This window comes from Silurus aristotelis (genome assembly GCF_946808225.1).
Source record: "Silurus aristotelis genome assembly, chromosome: 15".
NCBI lineage: Eukaryota > Metazoa > Chordata > Actinopteri > Siluriformes > Siluridae > Silurus > Silurus aristotelis.
In genome coordinates, this window is record NC_139588.1 from 14288927 (window position 1) to 14308067 (window position 19141).

Here is a 19141-nt window from a genome sequence, read left to right on the forward strand (position 1 = left end):
AGTACGGCCTAATGCTATAAGCATAATGACATTATAATAATTAACCTATTTTAACCGAAATATGTCTTTAATTAGAAGTAAGCTACTGGGTTGATAGTCTGTTATTCCTCATGTAAAATATTATTATAATGTGTGAAAATGTTTTAAAAAGAAACAACACTTTTTTTTTAAGTAAAGAGTCAAACAGGATGTTATTGCTTCAAGAAAAAATATTTTATTTTAATATAATGTTGGTATTGGACTTCACAGTATGTTGTTGTGCTGTGTAAAGTGGTCTTCAGCAGTTTTAATTGTTGGCCATTGTTTGGGAAATCCAGCTGGTGAAGAGACAAACCTGTAGGAAGAATGAGAGGATTATTTATATAACAGAAACATTTAGTTTCAGTTTAGACCAGATCTGATCATATTTTAAAAGTGCTTGATTTTACCTTGGCATAAACACCAGGGTGATCTTTCTCAGCACAGCCATAACCCCAAGACACAATACCCTGCAGCTCACCATTGCATACCACAGGACCACCAGAGTCACCCTGAATGAGGAAAAGTTAACATTTTATTGCTCATTAGGCCAAAAATGTAAGCAGAGCACCTTTTGCTTCTCATCATACTTTTAGATCCCACATTACCTGACAAGAGTCCTTTCCTCCCTCCAGGAAGCCAGCGCAGAACATGGCATCAGTAATCATACCAGGGTATGAGTTGTTACAATCACTGTCAGAGATAATAGGCACCTGCAGACACTGAAGCTTGTTGCGATCAGCAGCTACAAATTGATCACACACACAAGGCAATATTAAAAAATGTATGTCAAACAGTATTATCTTATTATATACTACAAACATAGAATGCATTTTAGAAAGAAGATTTGAAACCTAAGATATGATATTCAGCCAGTGGTTTGTGGCTCATAATAATTCCAAAAAACATTGTGACATCATCATGCATTCTAAACAAATAATACTGCTGGAACCTACATCATACATTTCAGCATAATTTGTCACATTTACCACAAACAATGAAGTTATACTGGGTAAAAAAGAAATTGGACTGTACTTACTGGAGCTCATTGTGTTTCCCCATCCAGAGACTGTGCACAAGGTTCCTGCAGGAGGGCAGCTTTTAGGCAGTGCAACAGGCTGCACATAGTTGTTAAGAGTGGCAGGTTGACTAAGCTTAATGAGCATGACGTCATTGTCAATGATCCAGGAGTCATAGTTTGGATGGCGGATGACTTTGGAAGAGGAGATTAACTGCTCAGAACCCTCATTAATCTGGATGTGGTGCTCACCCAGACGAACTTCAATACGACTAGAGATGGGGCAAAAATGTTTCTAAGTTCAAGAGTTGTGTTTTTCATAATGAATCCCTTATTTATTATAAAATATTCACTTACGACTTGTAGCAGTGAGCAGCAGACACAACCCAGTTCTGATTGATCAGAGAACCACCACAGAAGTGATAGCCAGCATTCAGAGACACTTGCCAGGGCTGGGAGTTGGGTTTACACTCATACCCTCCAACAATCTTGTCATCCTCCAGAGCAACTGCAAACAGAATAAATTATTGTATATTGGAATATATTCAGAGTATGCTATAAGATCATATTGCTCAGGAGTCTGTCAAAATATTTATACTCACAACAAGCTCCCACCAGCAAAAGCAGGACCAAGGACCTCATGATTACTGTTTGTCACCTACACTGGGGATCTCATTCTACTCTCCTATTTATGTAAACCAGCAGTACCATATGGACCAATCAAGTTTTGGTACTTCAGAATAATCAAAAGTCTGATAAGTAAAAAACTTTTTTTCATTTCTGCCAAAATCTTGCAATCAGTAAATTGTCAGGGTCATTGGCAAACCTCCAGACAGACCTTTAGACCAGTAACTTAGTTGACTGAACTGGGGACCCAGGACCCTGTCACATAACTCCCACAAAAAATAAAAATTAATAATTCTATATTCAGTTTCTTTGTTCTCTATTCTGATGTTAATTTCACTCATTTTAATTTTTGTTTTAACATTAAAGTCACATTATATTTAGAATTAAATCTCTCTCTCTCTCTCTCTCTCTCTATCTATCTATCTATCTATCTATCTATCTATCTATCTATCTATCTATCTATCTATCTATCTATCGTTGTTTAGAAAACCTGATAGCGGTTGCTGTGTTTGAATTTCAGCCAAATATATGTGAAAAGGACATAACTAAACTTGTTAACATATGTGCAGATATTGCAGCACTTTATAGTTGAAAATTGTCAAAATATATGATGGGTTTTCAGATTGTACCATACTATAATAGCAATAAATAGATATGGCAACTAGAAATACTAAGCTATATGATAAAACAGCACAGTGTGGGATAATTAATTTATTTTCCAGTTGTTGGTCTGATAATCTACATAACCTTCAGTGTGTTTTCCAGCTGGGAGCCTGACAGACTCTTAACAGGTGAAAATGTTATAAATAACCTCTTGCCTCCTGCTTTTCTACCGAATAAACAAGACTGTGTGTTTTAAACATCTGGGTCCTGCTTAATTAAAGTTTAGAGTATCATTGAATACAGAGTTAAATATTATACACGTTTACTTAATGTGCCTAATGTCCTTTAATAAACCTAATAGCATGTAGCTAATGTACATACCTTTCTTTTTCAGCTCAAAGTCTGGTGAGGTCTTTATCTTCTAAAATTCAAGCAGGCATTTACAGAAAAGTATTTGCCATCAAGTATTAAAAATTACAAATTCATTTAAGAGAATGTTAGTTTGTCCAGTTTTGTTTGGTCACATTTAAAGATAGGTTGGTGCACTTGCCGCACTTGACCGCAACACAAGTAAAAGTACTGTTATTTTAATGAAATTTTACTTAAGTACAATTAAAGTTACTGGTCTGAAAATCTAATCAAGTAAAAGTAAAAAGTAGCTCATTAAAAATGTACTCGAAGTAAAAATTACAGTTACATTCTTAACAGTAGGGATGGGGTGTGGGATTCTAGTGAAGTTCAAAAAAGGACAATGGGATATAAATCTCAAACTATTATTATTATTATTATTATTATTATTATTATTATTATTATTATTATTAATGAAACACCTTTACAAATGAAAGTTAAATTTTTTTAAAGTTGTGAAGTGGGCGTGTATTTGATATTTATGCCTAGCCAGTGTATCTATCTATTATGTTAGCATTCACACAGATAAATATTTATGTAACAGTATATGACCTCATATACCTATTTACATTTAAACAGGTCTTCATTTCAATGGGATCATTAGCATTATAAACTGGGTAGAAAAGTCATATTCTGGCTACAGATTAGACAAACTAAAAAACATTTGTGAATTTGTTTACAAATTTTTACTAATATTTTTTGTTTATTTCAGTAGCAAAGAAAGCAGGCAAAAAAACCCACTACAGTCCATGACTTGTGTCTAATGTTTTATGCACTTTTGCAGCAAAAAATAAATAAATCTCCTGTTATATCATTTATGATAATGAGAGACATTGCAAATGCAGATTCTGAATTCAGACAGTGAGCTCACTCATTTAGAACAACTTTGGCTTTTTCTGCAGTGACGAATCAAATACTCTTTTTTGACACTACACGACACTAAAAACTTTGATTGTACACTACATTCTCAACAAAAGTATGTGATTGGTTATACCATAATGCTCAAATCTAATGCATACTTAGCAGATCTACTCTAAATTATAACACTTTTTCTATTAATTTCATATGGTACTTAAATCATGACACTGGTAATAGAGCTAGCTTAATTGTGCAGACAATTCCTCCCCAGTCCCTGCTATATTCCTAATGGTTTATACGTACTAAGGGCAGCAGGGTGATAGTCTTCTATTTGGATGGTTAGGATGCTAGGATTTGAACTCACATCCTTCTGGTCAGTAATGCAACATCTTAACTATTGGGATTGTAATCAGATTCCCAATAACGCCTCAATTAATGAATTAATTACTAAACAGAGACATCACTCAGAGCATCAGGTAGACTTGGTAGTTTATTTTACATCCACATTAGCTTTACCAGTTTTGGGCAATAAAGCGTTACTAGTAACTCGTTACTGTAACGCAGTTACTTTTGACAGTAACTAATACTGTAATGCATTACTTTTTAAATAAATTAACTCCTTTACCGTTACCGTATGGTGCGGTGTCCGTTACTTTTTTTAAATAAATTAATTTCGGCTAAAGTGTAGCCTACAGTCTAACCTGTTTACAGCAGAGACGCATTTTAGGATTGTAGGATGAACCAGTGTATACACGAAGAAGACGCACTGTGGGCGTGTCTCGGTTTATTCAGGTATGTGCGGCAGTAATGGCGAGTCGAGGCGAGAGCAAGACGAGTTTCTCAAAGTGGAAATATGATCATTACTTCACTTTAGTTGAGCATAAAGACAAAAACTTTTTAGTCAAATGTAAGCTGTGTTTTTCTGGTTCGAAGGTCATATCTACTGCGATAGCAGCAACTCCAATCTGTCGAAGCTCCTCCAGAAACTCCATGCCTCGACAAAGCTAGAAGCTAACCCAGTGTTATGTTGTACACTGTTGATAGTTTTTATACTTCAGCTGTGAAAGGAACATTTTAAGAGCTCAACACAACAGCTTTTATGATGCAAAAGCCACTTTAGTTTTTGATTCTGAATATATTATTCAGCTTGTTTTGTTATTTATTTCAGAAATCTGTGTGATATATTCAGTTTGTGCTGCTCTGACTTAAATAAAATAGTGTTTAAAAATTACTTTGTGTTTAAGTCAGTTTTGTGTTTGTATAGACAATAACGCATTAAAGGGCATTAATGGGAACATTAAAGAACGTTCTTTAAAAAAGTAACTAAAAAGTTACTTTTAACAGTAACGCATTACTTTTTGGTGTACGTAATCAACAAAGAAATTGAGTTTTCTTCTGTAGCACCTTGGTCTGGGTGGAACACTGTTTCATTTCAATGTGTACTGTACAACCTGTATATTATTAAACTGTCAAAAGACCCACATGGCATATACACAGACCGATACTACATAAAGTGCGCAGGTCCAAACAATATTTGTACAAACAACACAACATAGTACAATAAGAAGTGCTGCACCAACCAGTACACAGAGCTAATGTGGATGTGGAATAAAGTGCAAATATATAAATAATATTTATATATTATATATAATATATAATAATATTTCTTATTTTTTTGCAGGTTGTCACACTTTAATGTTTCAGATCACCAAACTATTTTTAATTTTAGTAAAAGATAACAAGAGTGAACACAAAATGCAGTTTTTAAATGAAGGTTTTTATTATTGAGGGAAAACAAAATCCAAAAATACATGGCCCCGTGTGAAAAAGTGTTTGCTGTGTTAAAACCTAAAAGTTAAAACTGTGGTTTATCACACCTGAGTTAAATTTCTCTAGCCACACCCAGGCCTGATTACTGCCACACCTGTTCACAATCAAAAAAATCTGTTAAATAGGACCTGCCTGACAAAGTCAAGTAGACCAAAAGATCCTCAAAAGCCTGTTAACAAACAAAAATAAGAAATCAGGACACTTTTTCACACCACTGTGTGTGTATATATATATATATATATATATATATATATATATATATATATATATATATATATATATATATATATATATATATAAGAAGGTGTTTATATTGTGTGTGTGTGTCTGAGTGTGTTTATGTACTCCAGTCTCTCTATGTTAATGAGTCTGATGACTTATGTGAAGCTTCCTGATTGTATGCTGATGAATGATGGTGTTACAGTAAATGCTAAGCTGAAATCTATGAACAGCATTTGTACATACTGTAAGTTTCTTTTTTGTCCCAGTGGTTGAGGGCCAGCTTGATTGTGGTAGCAATGGTGTTGCCTATAGAATTGTTTCAGTGGGTTAAGTTTGACTGTAGTCGTGGTAAGACACAGAACCTGGTCATGTTGGAATGCAGAATTCCAAAATGTTTGTTTCTTTGTTTTCTTTTGCTAGTGCGTTTTAAACTTGGACATGAACATAGAGTTTTGTTGGTTGCAGTTTGCAACTGCGGCATTTGATTTCTCATTTATTTAACACTGAACAAAAATTTTGCTGCAAACTGGTGAGTACCAAAAGAAGCTTATGCTTTGTTGTTTTTGGGGTAGTCATATGAAATTGTTGAATATTTTTCTTTTAAATGCATTTGTGTCTTTGATTACCAGGTTCCAGTGTGTTAAACAAAGGGAACATAGACGTTAAGTTCCCACATGAATAATGAAAATACTGCATCAACAAATAAACTTGCAACATTTATAAATACACCAGGAATATTTTAGCAGAAACACGTTTAATGTGTTTTTAGTTTTCCCTACAAATACAGGATTAAAGTGAATGTATTTTTATCAAGTTAGCTGAATGAAGAGCCATTTTATATGGTTGTACTCAATATTCTTTTTTTTTTTTTTTAAATAACTTCAGGTGTTGCGGAATTGAGCTGGAACAGATTTAATTGCTGGCCATTGTCTGGGAAATCCAGTTGGTGAAAATGCAGACCTAGAGAAAAAGTAAAAGGATTGTTAGTGTATCAGAAACGTTTGCCATACATGATGTATATTGGGTCTTATTACATTGCAACAGACAAGAGTTTGTTTACCTTGGCATAAACACCAGGGCGATTCTTCTGAGCACAGCCATAACCCCAAGACACAATACCCTGCAGCTCACCATTGCACACCACAGGGCCACCAAAATCACCCTGAGTGATAAATATCAGATTTTTTTGTTTATAAGCCTTTAGAATTTAAAAATAATGCCATTTGCTTCTGCTAGAATACATAATAATAATATATTATAATTATATTATAATAGATTAAAAATTTTTTTCATTTTTCATTTTACCTGGCAAGAGTCCTTGCCTCCCTCCAAGAAACCAGCACAGAACATGGAATCAGTGATCATCCCAGGGTAAGAGTTGTCACAAGCCTTGTCAGAGAGAATAGGCACCTGCACACACTGCAGCTTGTTGCTATCAGCAGCTGCAAGGCAAGTTTCCAAAATTAGGCAACATAAGTATAAGGCAGTCATACAGTGGTATCATATTTGCAATTCAAAATACAAATAGGATGTAAGATGGAAATTCCTTGTACTTTAAAGCTGCACTTTAACACCATCCGTCACATTTTCACAAATAAATAAATTGTCAGTGGTTTTAACAATAGACTCACTGGAGCTCATGGTGTTTCCCCATCCAGAGACTGTGCACAATGTTCCGGCAGGAGGGCAGCTTTTAGGCAGTGCAACAGGCTGCACAAAGTTGTTCAGAGTGGCAGGCTTATTCAGCTTAATGAGCATGACATCATTGTCAATGGTGGCAGAGTTATAGTTGGGATGGCAGATGACACGAGAAGAGGGAATGAACTGCTCAGTACCTTCATTAATTTGGATGTGGTGCTCACCCAGACGAACTTCCACACGACTAGAGATGGGACAGAAAATTTCTAATTTCAAGAGATGTGTTTTTCATAACGAATCACTTATTGATTATAAAATAAATCACTTACGACTTGTAGCAGTGAGCAGCAGACACAACCCAGTTCTGATTGATCAGAGAACCACCACAGAAGTGATAGCCAGCATTCAGAGACACTTGCCAGGGCTGGGAGTTGCGTGTCTGATAGTGACTAAGTAAATGAATGGCTGTAAATGACCAAAAATAACTGGGAAGCAACACATGGTTATGTTTAATAATTTCTGTAACTCAGTAATACCAAATTACTTTTTCAGATTTTTTCAAGATTGCTAGAGTTGTTCCTATTGTAAATGGTTAATTTTACAGATTTTAAGGTCAAGATGAAAGTATTTTATATAGTAAAAAAAAAATCCAGTGGAACAACAATTACATTAATACTTTATTTATTATTAAATAAATGATTATGATATTGAATATTTATAATCACAAGAGTTTAACCTTAACAACATAAATTTATATTGGATACGAACTGTACACATATTCATACTAAAATATTTTGTTATATGGCTTTTAGTTTGGTACACCCATGTACCAAATACAATTCATTTTACATTATGTGTGAAATATAGGTAAAATCTGAGCTCCTTCATTAATGTATTAGGTGGCAGACCACAAATTAGTTTAATCTCCGCCTCTTACTTTAAGTGCATTTTTTATATCAATAAACTCAAACACAACAATGCCAGGGGTATAATAAGACATTAAAGTGCAGTGTCACTGTGGCTACTCACTCTGTATTAGAAAAATGATTTGTTTTGCACATGCATGACAATGCTAAAGAATCCATATTGCTAGCTTTAGCTGCTAACCCGGAGGTGGCTAGTGGCTAATGCTAGCGCCATGGATTATTTAACGTTTTAGGACAAGCTTTAAGAATTTGTTTATAAAGGAGAAAATCCTGACAATTCCACATATTAGGGGAGTAAATGAATGAAGGATAAAAGAAATGAAGACATTTGCTAAAGTATGATGAAATAAGTAGGTCACACACACACACACACACACACACACACACACACACACACACATTTAGATTCATGTACATACATATGTTTTCTATAATTTATACTTCTTAATTTATTTACTATTTTTTTACCCATATATTCTATTCCTTTTTTTATGCTTAAAAGTTGGATGGTCATATAAAGCATTTCACTGCATGTGTACTGTTACACCCCTAATTCATACACACACACACACACACACACACACACACACACACACACACACACACACACACACACACACACACACATATATATATATATATATATATATATATATATATATATATATATATAGTTTAATAAATTAATAAATTAATGTGAACAACACAAGGTATAAAATTCAAGGTACCTGAATCTAGTTAGTTCATATGGGTTATTTTGTCATTTATCTATTGCTGGTATATGATTATACAATATGTTGTTTTCCCAGGATCATAGTGGAACGTAAAACAGTAAAGTACTACAATGCCTAAGACTACATAAAGTGTAAATACACAATAGTGTGAGACAATACTTACACAGAACAGTAAATATACATGTACAGTTGTTAAAATTGAAAGTACATCTTATTTGATTTCTATGGTTTTATGTATTAATAACATTATAAAAATCATCTTGTCCTGATGAAGTCTTAAAATTAGGTAAATACAACCTTGGATGAACAACAACATATGGCCAGAGATGGCAAAAGTACATACATCCTTCACTCAAGTAGAAGTACAGATACTCATGTTTTAAAATACTCTGGTAAAAGTTGAAATATTGACTACACATTTCCACTTAATTTAAAGTAGTTTGTCTCTGACATGTGCCTAAGTAAAAAGTAGCCATTACTTCTACCTGTTTTTGTGCCATGCTGGTAACTGGCCCTCACATCTTATTAATATAGAACACAAGCAGAAAAAAGGTGATAATGATCAGTCATGTTCACATTGCTGACTCCCTATGTCTCATCCTTGGTAATTATACTTCTTGTTGCCTTCTGCCTTGTTCGATGTTAGCTTTATAGGCTAGAATATTTCTGTGGTGTGTGATAGCCAGGAAATAAAACCTGTGGTACGTTGAAAAAGCTGCGTAATGACAAGGCATAGGTTGATGGTCTTAAAACAAAACACGGAATGAAAAAGAAAATATTGATCATGTCACTTAAAGATTCAAACTTAGAGATATTTGAGTACAAAATTTAATGAATTAAAGTAAATAGTTGTCTAAAAAATTAATACTGAAGAAAAATACTGATACCAGAAAAATCTTCTTAAGTATTTGTACTTCGTTACTTCCCATCTCTGGCCAAGGCTCATTTATGCATGTAGGGAGTGAAGGCTTGTCCGATCCAACAGACGAGCAGGTTTGTAGCTCAAATTGTTTAAGAAGTTTATGGACTGTTTCAGCAGTATAAAGGGGACCAACACAATATTAGGCAGATGAACATAATGCTATGCCTGGTCGGAGGCCATAAAGTTATGCCTGGATGGTGTGTGTGTGTGTGTGTGTGTGTGTGTGTGTGTGTGTGTGTGTGTGTGTGTGTGTGTGTGTGTGTGTGTGTGTGTGTGTGTGTGTGTGTGTAAAACTAGAGAGCAAGCTCATCACTGATCTCATTGTGTTAAAGGGAGACCTTAACACAAATTCTTCTTCACCTTCAGGTTACAAAAAAAAGCATCTTCAATTACTGTGAAAGGTTAAAAAATCAAGATGTTCGCCATGATGAGTTTATTTCCAAGGATTCTAAAGTTTTTCAATACAATACGTTTCACACTTCGCTCTCAATGTTTTTCACTGAAAGTGAAATATCTGAGTATCTTAAACAAACAAACAACCTTAAAACCGTATTCTAAAGTACATTCATTTTTTTGGTCATGTTTGCGTTGACAGCAGTTCATTTTAGATCAAATTGGTTAAAATTTGCTTTATGGCAATTTTTTTAGGATAAAACTTGATAAATTGCGTAATTTTTTGACAGGGGTGAAAAACAAAAAGAAATATCAAAGATTGTTGCATGCTGGGAACACAGTGTTTATATAAGCCTAACTTTTGTGCTTTTATGTTTTCTTTTATTTATCTGTAGAAAGACAAGCTGCACTTAGCATACTTACAGGAAGGTAAGTTACGTTACAGATGTGTATCTTTATAATGAGATCAAATTCAAAGGACAAATGGGTAATTCATTCAGGCAGAAATTGTGTAGGCTCTGAGCTGTGTGATGAATAATTTACAGTTTAACTGTAACAATTGTAAAGAGAAACCTTATTAGTGTATTTTTCAGTGTCTACAAAGACAAAGGAAAGATGAAGGATTCTGAATCCAAATGGTGGTCCTTAAGCGTAAGAACTTATTTTAACTAACAGAAAAAACTAATCTAAAACGTAGAATGTTAAATGTTACAGTTTGTGATTCATATGGGTCATTTTTTTTTTTGTATTTAGAAGAACACAATCCTAAATCCTGCAGCATTTGCTGAAAGGTAAATTACAAACAAACTACAGCTTCATGTTAATATTTAAAAACTGCAAAAGCTATTGGTTTTTAGAGATTATGTTGGCTCAGAGCCCATATTTAAAAATACAATAGGAGATAACTTCCTTATTACAAACCAGCTATTGTTCACTGGTGTATGGACTACATTGGCCCATAAATAATGGTCAATTTTGAATAAAGAGTTAATTTAAAATAACTGTCACTTTAAAAAATATATATTCATTATATTTTTTTAAACAACTTTAAAACCAATATACTAGCAGCAGTATATGTAATACACCAGATAACTTTTTAGTGGAATGATTTGTTTTTCAGTTTTTATTTCAAATGCAGGAGTAAAGTGATAAAAGCCACACAAAATGTTAGTAGTTTTATTTTAAGATGACATAAGTTGTTAGACTTTGCAGAATGACATTGCTGTATCTTTTATGAGCTGAAGCAAATTTAATTGCTGGCCATTGTCTGGGAAATCCAGTTGGTGAAAATGCAGACCTAGAGACAAGAAGATTGTTCGTGATTATCAGAAACTTTTAAAAGACATGATGTAAATCAGGTTGCAAAAAACAAAAGTTAATTTTACCTTGGCATAGACACCAGGGCGATTCTTCTGAGCACAGCCATAACCCCAAGACACAATACCCTGCAGCTCACCATTGCATACCACAGGGCCACCAGAGTCACCCTGAGTAATAAAATGAAAAAAATAAATTTTACTTTTACATTTGCTTGTGCTATAGAAGAGAAAATAATAATGCAGAAAATGTTCCTTTTACCTGGCAAGAGTCCTTGCCTCCCTCCAGGAAACCAGCACAGAACATGGAATCAGTGATCATCCCAGGGTAGGAGTTGTCACAAGCCTTGTCAGAGAGAATAGGCACCTGCACACACTGCAGCTTGTTGCTATCAGCAGCTGCAAAGCAAGTTTCCAAAATGACAGAGGAAAATTATCTTATTTTCAATTCAAAACAAATAGATAGTGTGTAACTGAATAAGTTCTGTCAGTGTTATAATACTAATCCATTCATATGATAAAGCATTTTAAGACATTAAGACTCCTTATATTTTAAAATTGCAATTTAACCGCATCTGCCACATTTTCACAAAGAAAGCGTTTATAACAATTGAAGTCTCTACTCACTGGAGCTCATGGTGTTTCCCCATCCAGAGACTGTGCACAATGTTCCGGCAGGAGGGCAGCTTTTAGGCAGTGCAACAGGCTGCACAAAGTTGTTCAGAGTGGCAGGCTTATTCAACTTAATGAGCATGACGTCATTGTCAATGGTGGCAGAGTTATAGTTGGGATGGCGGATGACACGAGAAGAGGAGATGAACTGCTCAGTACCTTCATTAATCTGGATGTGGTGCTCACCCAGACGAACTTCCACACGACTAGAGATGGGATGTAAATCAAGTTCTAGAGGTGCATTTTCCTTAATGAGTAATAAATTAATCATCAGTCAAATCACTTACGACTTGTAGCAGTGAGCAGCAGACACAACCCAGTTCTGATTGATCAGAGAACCACCACAGAAGTGATAGCCAGCATTCAGAGACACTTGCCAGGGCTGGGAGTTGCGTGTGCACTCATACCCTCCAACAATCTTGTCATCCTCCAGAGCAACTGAAAATATAAAACAGAATTTAAGCAAAGGTTGTACATCAGAATATAATAATAAATATTATACACCTTTTAATATTATATACTTACAACAAGCTCCTACAAGCAAAAGCAGGACCAGAGACCTCATTATGGCTGATAATCACCTACCATGTGTATGTCACTTTCCACTCTTATTTATGTGAACCAGTAGTCCCATATGGACCAATGAGCATTTCATACCTAAAGGTAATCTAAAGTCTGATAGGTTACTCTGTAAATGAATGACTGTACTGTAAATGACCAAAAATAACTGGGAAGCAACACATGGTTATGTTTCACAATTTCTGTAACTCAGTAATCTCTTTAAGCTTGCTTTAACTTGCTTTTACTTAGTATATAAATGTTTATAAATTTTATAAATTTTACGCCCTAATATTAAAATATAACACATAGTGACAATGCAGTGCAACTACAGTCACATCCATACTTCAACTACAATAAAACTTTATTAAATATATAATTTGAGTTTTTATGTGATTGAATTTATAAATTAATTTACTGTTGATTATCACAAAAGTTTAACCCCAATGCAATTTATGTTAATATAATAAATGCATCTGTTTGTTTATGTTAATGTCAGTGTTTGTCTGTATTAATAATATATTACACAATCCATTAACGCAAAGCTATTGAGTTATGTGATCAGCACAATGTATAATAAATAATTTATTTTTCAGTTGCTGGTCTCATAGTCTGTTTTTTCTATAAATTGGAGTCTGTTTAATGATGGTAGTCTGTCAGTCTCTTAACAGACTTCATACATATCCTTTTGCCTCCAACACGCATGATTATGCAGTTATGGCTTTAAAGTGAACAGCAAAAAAAGGAAACAAAGCAGCTCAACTATATCTGAGCCAAGTCACTTCAATGGGGTTACTTTTGTCATTTCTCTTTGGCTGATAAATAATGAAACAAAATATTTTTTCAGGACTAATCTGCAACTTGAAACTAATAATTGTGCAGTACAGAAGACTACATAAAAAGTTTAAACATACCAAATTGTTAAACAATTGTGAGACAATAAGTACCCAAAACAAAAAACACAAACATTCTGCATTCTAATTTGCTAATTTATTGATAAATGCATCTAATTTAATAGAGAGGAAATTCATCATGTAGCAAGACAATGACTGAAAACACACTGCCAAAGGCGAAAATTACATGATCAAAGGAAAAATATAGTTTTAGTTTTACAAAAGTTGGCAAATTCTTTAACACATATTAATGTTCATATCTGGAGATGAAAATGACAAATGTGACAACTCGTAAATTCTTTTAGCTTTAACACAAATGTCTTCACTGTAAAACAAAATTGTTTTATAAAGTCATGTTAATATCTGATTGCACCATAAAATGGTACCAAACACATGCTTTTGAAATACTGATTTTATTTAGATTTAAACCAGAAGTGGGCATGATGGAAAATAAAACAATCTTTCTTACTATTACCTTTTAATCCTTTATCAGTTAAAATATGAATCCTACCACTCTCAGTGAAAGAGAAGAGAACACAACTGTGAAATTAAAAAGTTCCTATTTTCTGAACCTCAGTTGAATTTTCACTAAAAATTTGCTCAGTCTAATGGAATAAATAAAAAAAATAGGTGACTGTCAGGCGAAAGAACATGCCGGAAAACCGAAGTGAAGTCCTCAAAGGTTTTAATGAAAAAATAAAGAGCAAGGCAGGTGTAGATGATTAGTAAGTAGGAGAGCTGCTGGGAGTGATAGGAGGGTTAGGTGAAGGTGTGGCTTGTGGATCCCTGACAGTGACACAGCATTTTAATAAGGTAGAAGAATTTTAAAATTTACGAATAGAATGTAAAATTCCATCAAAGGGGTGTGACATCTCAACATTGCTGGATTAATAGCCTTGAAGTAGAAGCTGCATTACATCACCCAAGAAAGAGTGTTAACAAGGTTTTTCTTCAAACATAAAATACTCAGTGGTAAAATCATGATTAAAAAAATGTGATTAAAGAGATTACGCAGAGAAGCAAAATTCTCCAACAATTAACAGGAATGTAATATAGTTGATGCATCATCATGTTTGTGGGAGGCTATTCATCCCCATGAACTGGGCCTATTGTAAAAGGTGAAAGAATAATAGATGGAGCAAAATACAAGTGCATATTACAATACAACCTGCTTCAATTTTCTATAAGAAACAAAAGCTTAGGAGTAACTTTACCATTTTCCAACAAAAAGCCTAAGCAATAGTCATTTAACATGAAATAGTGACTAAGTATTATAAAAAACAAAAAACAAAACACAAACCCATACTAAAAGACAAATAAAATGTATTCAATTATGATAATGTTTCTACTGACAGAACATTTTGCTTACACTGTGTTCATGAGAGAATGGATATTTAAAGACCAGCTTTTTTTAATGCTGGTCTTTTTCACTGCTGGTCTTTTTTTACTTCTTTCTAAAAGTATATGCATTTAAATTTTAGGTGTTGTACAATTACAATTTAAATGCATAGGCATTTAAAAAGAAGTAAAAAATTAGTTTTCAGCATAACCTGCATGGTGTCCATGATCACATGGTTATGGTGTAGATAATTTTCCTCCTCTGTTTTGACACTTTTTTTTTTTTTTCACTTAACATAATTGCAACCATTTCAAGGTCAGTTATATTGTGACTTTCACAGTTAATCTGTCTAATTTTAGAACAGCGAATTTAAAATTGTTTGGAGATGGCCTTTTAACCCCTTAAAGATTGATGAGCAGCAACAACTGCTTTTCTGAGGTCACGGCTGATGTCATTTTCTCTGGAATTATCTAAAAACAAAAGTAATTGCTTCAGCAATAGATTGTAAAAATAAATTACCTATATGCAGGTAGTCAAAAGTGGTACAGAGGTGGTTTCTATAGTAAAACATGGAATATTGCTGTAAACTGACGAGTAAGTGAAGAAGCTCTTGCTATTTTAATTTTGGGTGTAGTAGCCTAAAATTGATTGTCTATGAAACGATTTTATTTATATATATATATATATATATATATATATATATATATATATATATATATATATATATATATATATATATATATATATAAACTTTTTACTTCACTCAATAATATTTTAAATACAGCACCAACCAAAACGTATACATGCACTATATTTCAATCAAAACGTAAATGATAATAGTACAAAATTATAATTTGAGTACAATTATTTATTATTTTTTGCTATTAGAGAAACAGTTGGAAGGGTCAAATGAGTTTTATTCATTTATTTGAATCATTTTAACATAACATCAGCTGTTGACTTTGTAGAGTGACATTGCTGTGTCTTAAGTGAGCTGGAGCAGATTTAATTGCTGGCCATTGTCTGGGAAATCCAGTTGGTGAAAATGCAGACCTAGAGAAAGAGTAAGAACATTGTTTGTGTTACAAAAACATTTGCTACACATGATCTATAAAATCATATCACATAATAACTGACAACATTTAATTTACCTTGGCATAGACACCTGGGCGATTCTTCTGAGCACAACCATAACCCCAAGACACAATACCCTGCAGCTCACCATTGCACACCACAGGGCCACCAGAGTCACCCTGAGTGATAAAAAAGAAACAAATATTTTTTATTGTTTATAAGGCTTTTAAATGTAAAAATGGTGCCATTTGCTTGTGGTATAAAAGAGAAGATATTAATGCTACAAATGTTCCTTTTACCTGGCAAGAGTCCTTGCCTCCCTCCAGGAAACCAGCACAGAACATAGAATCAGTGATCATCCCAGGGTAAGAGTTGTCACAAGCCTTGTCAGAGAGAATAGGCACCTGCACACACTGCAGCTTGTTGCTATCAGCAGCTGCAAAGCAAGTTTCCAAAATGAGACCCAGAAGTTAAGAGCAGTCAAAAGGGGTGTCATTTTTTATTTTAAATACAAATACTACGTGACTGAAAAATTTTATGTTTAAATATTGCTTTTAGAACATTAGTGTTATAATAGTAATGTTTTCATAATGCAATACATTTTTAGCATTAAAATCCGAGTACTGTAAAATTGTACTGTAAAAACAGCATCTGCCACATTTTCACAATGAAATAAATAGTCAGTGTGTATAACATTTGAAGTCTCTACAGTGTATAACATTTGAAGTCTATACAGTGGTATCATATTTGCAATTCAAAATACAAATAGGATGTAAGATGGAAATTCCTTGTACTTTAAAGCTGCACTTTAACACCATCCGTCACATTTTCACAAATAAATAAATTGTCAGTGGTTTTAACAATAGACTCACTGGAGCTCATGGTGTTTCCCCATCCAGAGACTGTGCACAAGGTTCCGGCAGGAGGGCAGCTTTTAGGCAGTGCAACAGGCTGCACAAAGTTGTTCAGAGTGGCAGGCTTATTCAGCTTAATGAGCATGACGTCATTGTCAATGGTGGCAGAGTTATAGTTGGGATGGCGGATGACACGAGAAGAGGAGATGAACTGCTCACTACCTTCATTAATCTGGATGTGGTGCTCACCCAGACGAACTTCCACACGACTAGAGATGGGATGTAAATAATTCTAAGATCTAGAGGTGCGTTTTCCTTAATGAGTAATAAATTAATCATTAGTCAAATCACTTACGACTTGTAGCAGTGAGCAGCAGACACAACCCAGTTCTGATTGATCAGAGAACCACCACAGAAGTGATAGCCAGCATTCAGAGACACTTGCCAGGGCTGGGAGTTGCGTGTGCACTCATACCCTCCAACAATCTTGTCATCCTCCAGAGCAACTGAAAACAAAAAACAGAATTTAAGCAAAGGTTGTACATCAGAATATAATCATTATTATTATAAAAAATTTTAATATTATATACTTACAACAAGCTCCTACAAGCAAAAGCAGAACCAGAGACATCATGATGGCTGTTGATCACCTACCATATGGATCTCACTTTCCACTCTTATTTATGTGAACCAGTAGTCCCATATGGACCAATGAGCATTTCATACCTAAACGTAATCTAAAGTCTGATAAGTTACTCTGTAAATGAACGACTACAAATTACCAAAAATAACTGGGAAGCAACACCTGGTTGTTTCATAATTTCTGTGACTCAATAACCTTTTTTGTTTCTTTAAACTTGCTGTACAAACCCAATTCTAAAAAAGTTGGGACACTACAAATTATAAATAAAAACAGAATGTTTAACGATGTGTAAGTTTTAAATTTCAATATTTTATTCAGAATACAACATAGATGACATATCAAATGTTTGAACTGAGAAAATATTTTTCCCTTAAAATATAATTTTAAAAGAAAAAAAAATGTTGCTATTAAAATTCATGGCATCAACACATCTCAAAAAAGTTGGGACAAGGCCATGTTTACCACTTTGTTGCATCCACCCTTCTTTTCATGCTGTCACACTGTTTTTATACATGTCCTGCACCACCCTTATATACTTCTCTGCCACAAATGACTTCCTTATACAATACCAAAACTCTTCTCTTGGCACAACTCTTTTTAAAAACTACAAACACACAATGCAAATCATTATGACCTTCTCTATACTTCTCCATCAACATTCTCAACTTCCACTAATCTTTGCCATAACTTAATGGTGTGACTGATTAATTTTATTCCCTTGTAGTTACTGCAGGTCTGCACATCTCCCTTATTCTTAAAAATCTGTACCAGTACACTACTTCTCGATTTCTCAGTCATCCTCTCACCATCCAAAATTATCTTAAACAATCCAATTAAAAACCCCACTTCCAACTCTGCTAAACATCTCCACGCTTCTACTGTTATGTCTGACCTCTTCCCTGAACCTCACACTACAGACTTCCTTCTCCAGTTACACCATCTTATTCTGTTTTCATTCCTCACTCTCCTTCTTTTCTTCTTTACCTTTAATATCATCCTAGAAACCATCCGATGTTGTCTAGCTACACTGTCCACTACCAACAAATTATGGTCTCAAATCTGTTTAAGGTTGCATTTCCTACATAGAATATAGAACACTTGTGTGCATCTTCCTCCACTCTTATTCATGACCCTATGCTCCTCCTTTTTCGTAAAAAAAACAAGTATTCACTACTGCTATTTCCATCCTTTTCACACAATTTGCCTCCATCTTCTCTTCTACATTCCACTCCTTGAGGCCATACCTATGATTATGTCCTCATCAACCCTGTTCCCTTCACCAACATGTCCATTGAAGTTTGCCCAAATATTCAATCTTTCTTTCCTAGTTACAATTTCCACCACTTCACCCATGAGAATAGGTTTTCTTTTAAGTCTGGTTCCTCTCAAGGTTTCTTTCTCATAACATCTATGGGAGTTTTTCCTTGACACAGTCGCCATGGCTGCTCATCAGGGATAAATACACATCATTCACCTTAACTCTTAAATTCTGTAAAGCTGCTTTGAGACAATGTCTGTTGTGAAAAGTTCTATAGAAATCAACTTAACTTGACTTAATATCATCCAACTCACAGAAGAATCTTCTTTTACGACTA

At 34.2% G+C, this 19141-nt stretch overlaps 4 protein-coding genes across 4 annotated transcripts; all 4 read right to left on the reverse strand.

The window, feature by feature from the left end:
- Positions 1 to 204: 204 nt before the first annotated feature.
- LOC310737683 (trypsin-2-like) lies at positions 205 to 1736 on the reverse strand. Its single transcript, XM_083562166.1, has 6 exons — positions 1639 to 1736; positions 1394 to 1544; positions 1058 to 1308; positions 627 to 763; positions 429 to 530; positions 205 to 334 (listed from the first exon to the last, which is right to left on the reverse strand). Exons 1-6 carry the CDS (start codon positions 1676 to 1678, stop codon positions 287 to 289), a joined length of 729 nt encoding a protein of 242 aa, XP_083418292.1. The 5' UTR covers positions 1679 to 1736; the 3' UTR covers positions 205 to 286.
- A 4744-nt stretch (positions 1737 to 6480) lies between these two features.
- Positions 6481 to 8170, reverse strand: LOC310738460 (trypsin-2-like; the record flags this gene model as incomplete). Its single annotated transcript, XM_083563437.1, has 6 exons — positions 6481 to 6544; positions 6645 to 6746; positions 6890 to 7026; positions 7216 to 7466; positions 7552 to 7707; positions 8160 to 8170. 6 exons carry the CDS (start codon positions 8168 to 8170, stop codon positions 6497 to 6499), a joined length of 705 nt encoding a protein of 234 aa, XP_083419563.1. The 3' UTR covers positions 6481 to 6496.
- A 3189-nt stretch (positions 8171 to 11359) lies between these two features.
- On the reverse strand, positions 11360 to 12810 carry LOC310737506 (trypsin-2-like). The gene is made up of 6 exons (XM_083561854.1): positions 12711 to 12810; positions 12473 to 12623; positions 12141 to 12391; positions 11776 to 11912; positions 11583 to 11684; positions 11360 to 11494 (listed from the first exon to the last, which is right to left on the reverse strand). Exons 1-6 carry the CDS (start codon positions 12748 to 12750, stop codon positions 11447 to 11449), a joined length of 729 nt encoding a protein of 242 aa, XP_083417980.1. The 5' UTR covers positions 12751 to 12810; the 3' UTR covers positions 11360 to 11446.
- Positions 12811 to 15885: 3075 nt separating this feature from the next.
- Positions 15886 to 17595, reverse strand: LOC310737535 (trypsin-2-like). Its single transcript, XM_083561885.1, has 6 exons — positions 17498 to 17595; positions 17259 to 17409; positions 16922 to 17172; positions 16349 to 16485; positions 16127 to 16228; positions 15886 to 16028 (listed from the first exon to the last, which is right to left on the reverse strand). The coding sequence occupies exons 1-6, from the start codon at positions 17535 to 17537 to the stop codon at positions 15981 to 15983; spliced, it is 729 nt and encodes a 242-aa protein (XP_083418011.1). The 5' UTR covers positions 17538 to 17595; the 3' UTR covers positions 15886 to 15980.
- Positions 17596 to 19141: the final 1546 nt, after the last annotated feature.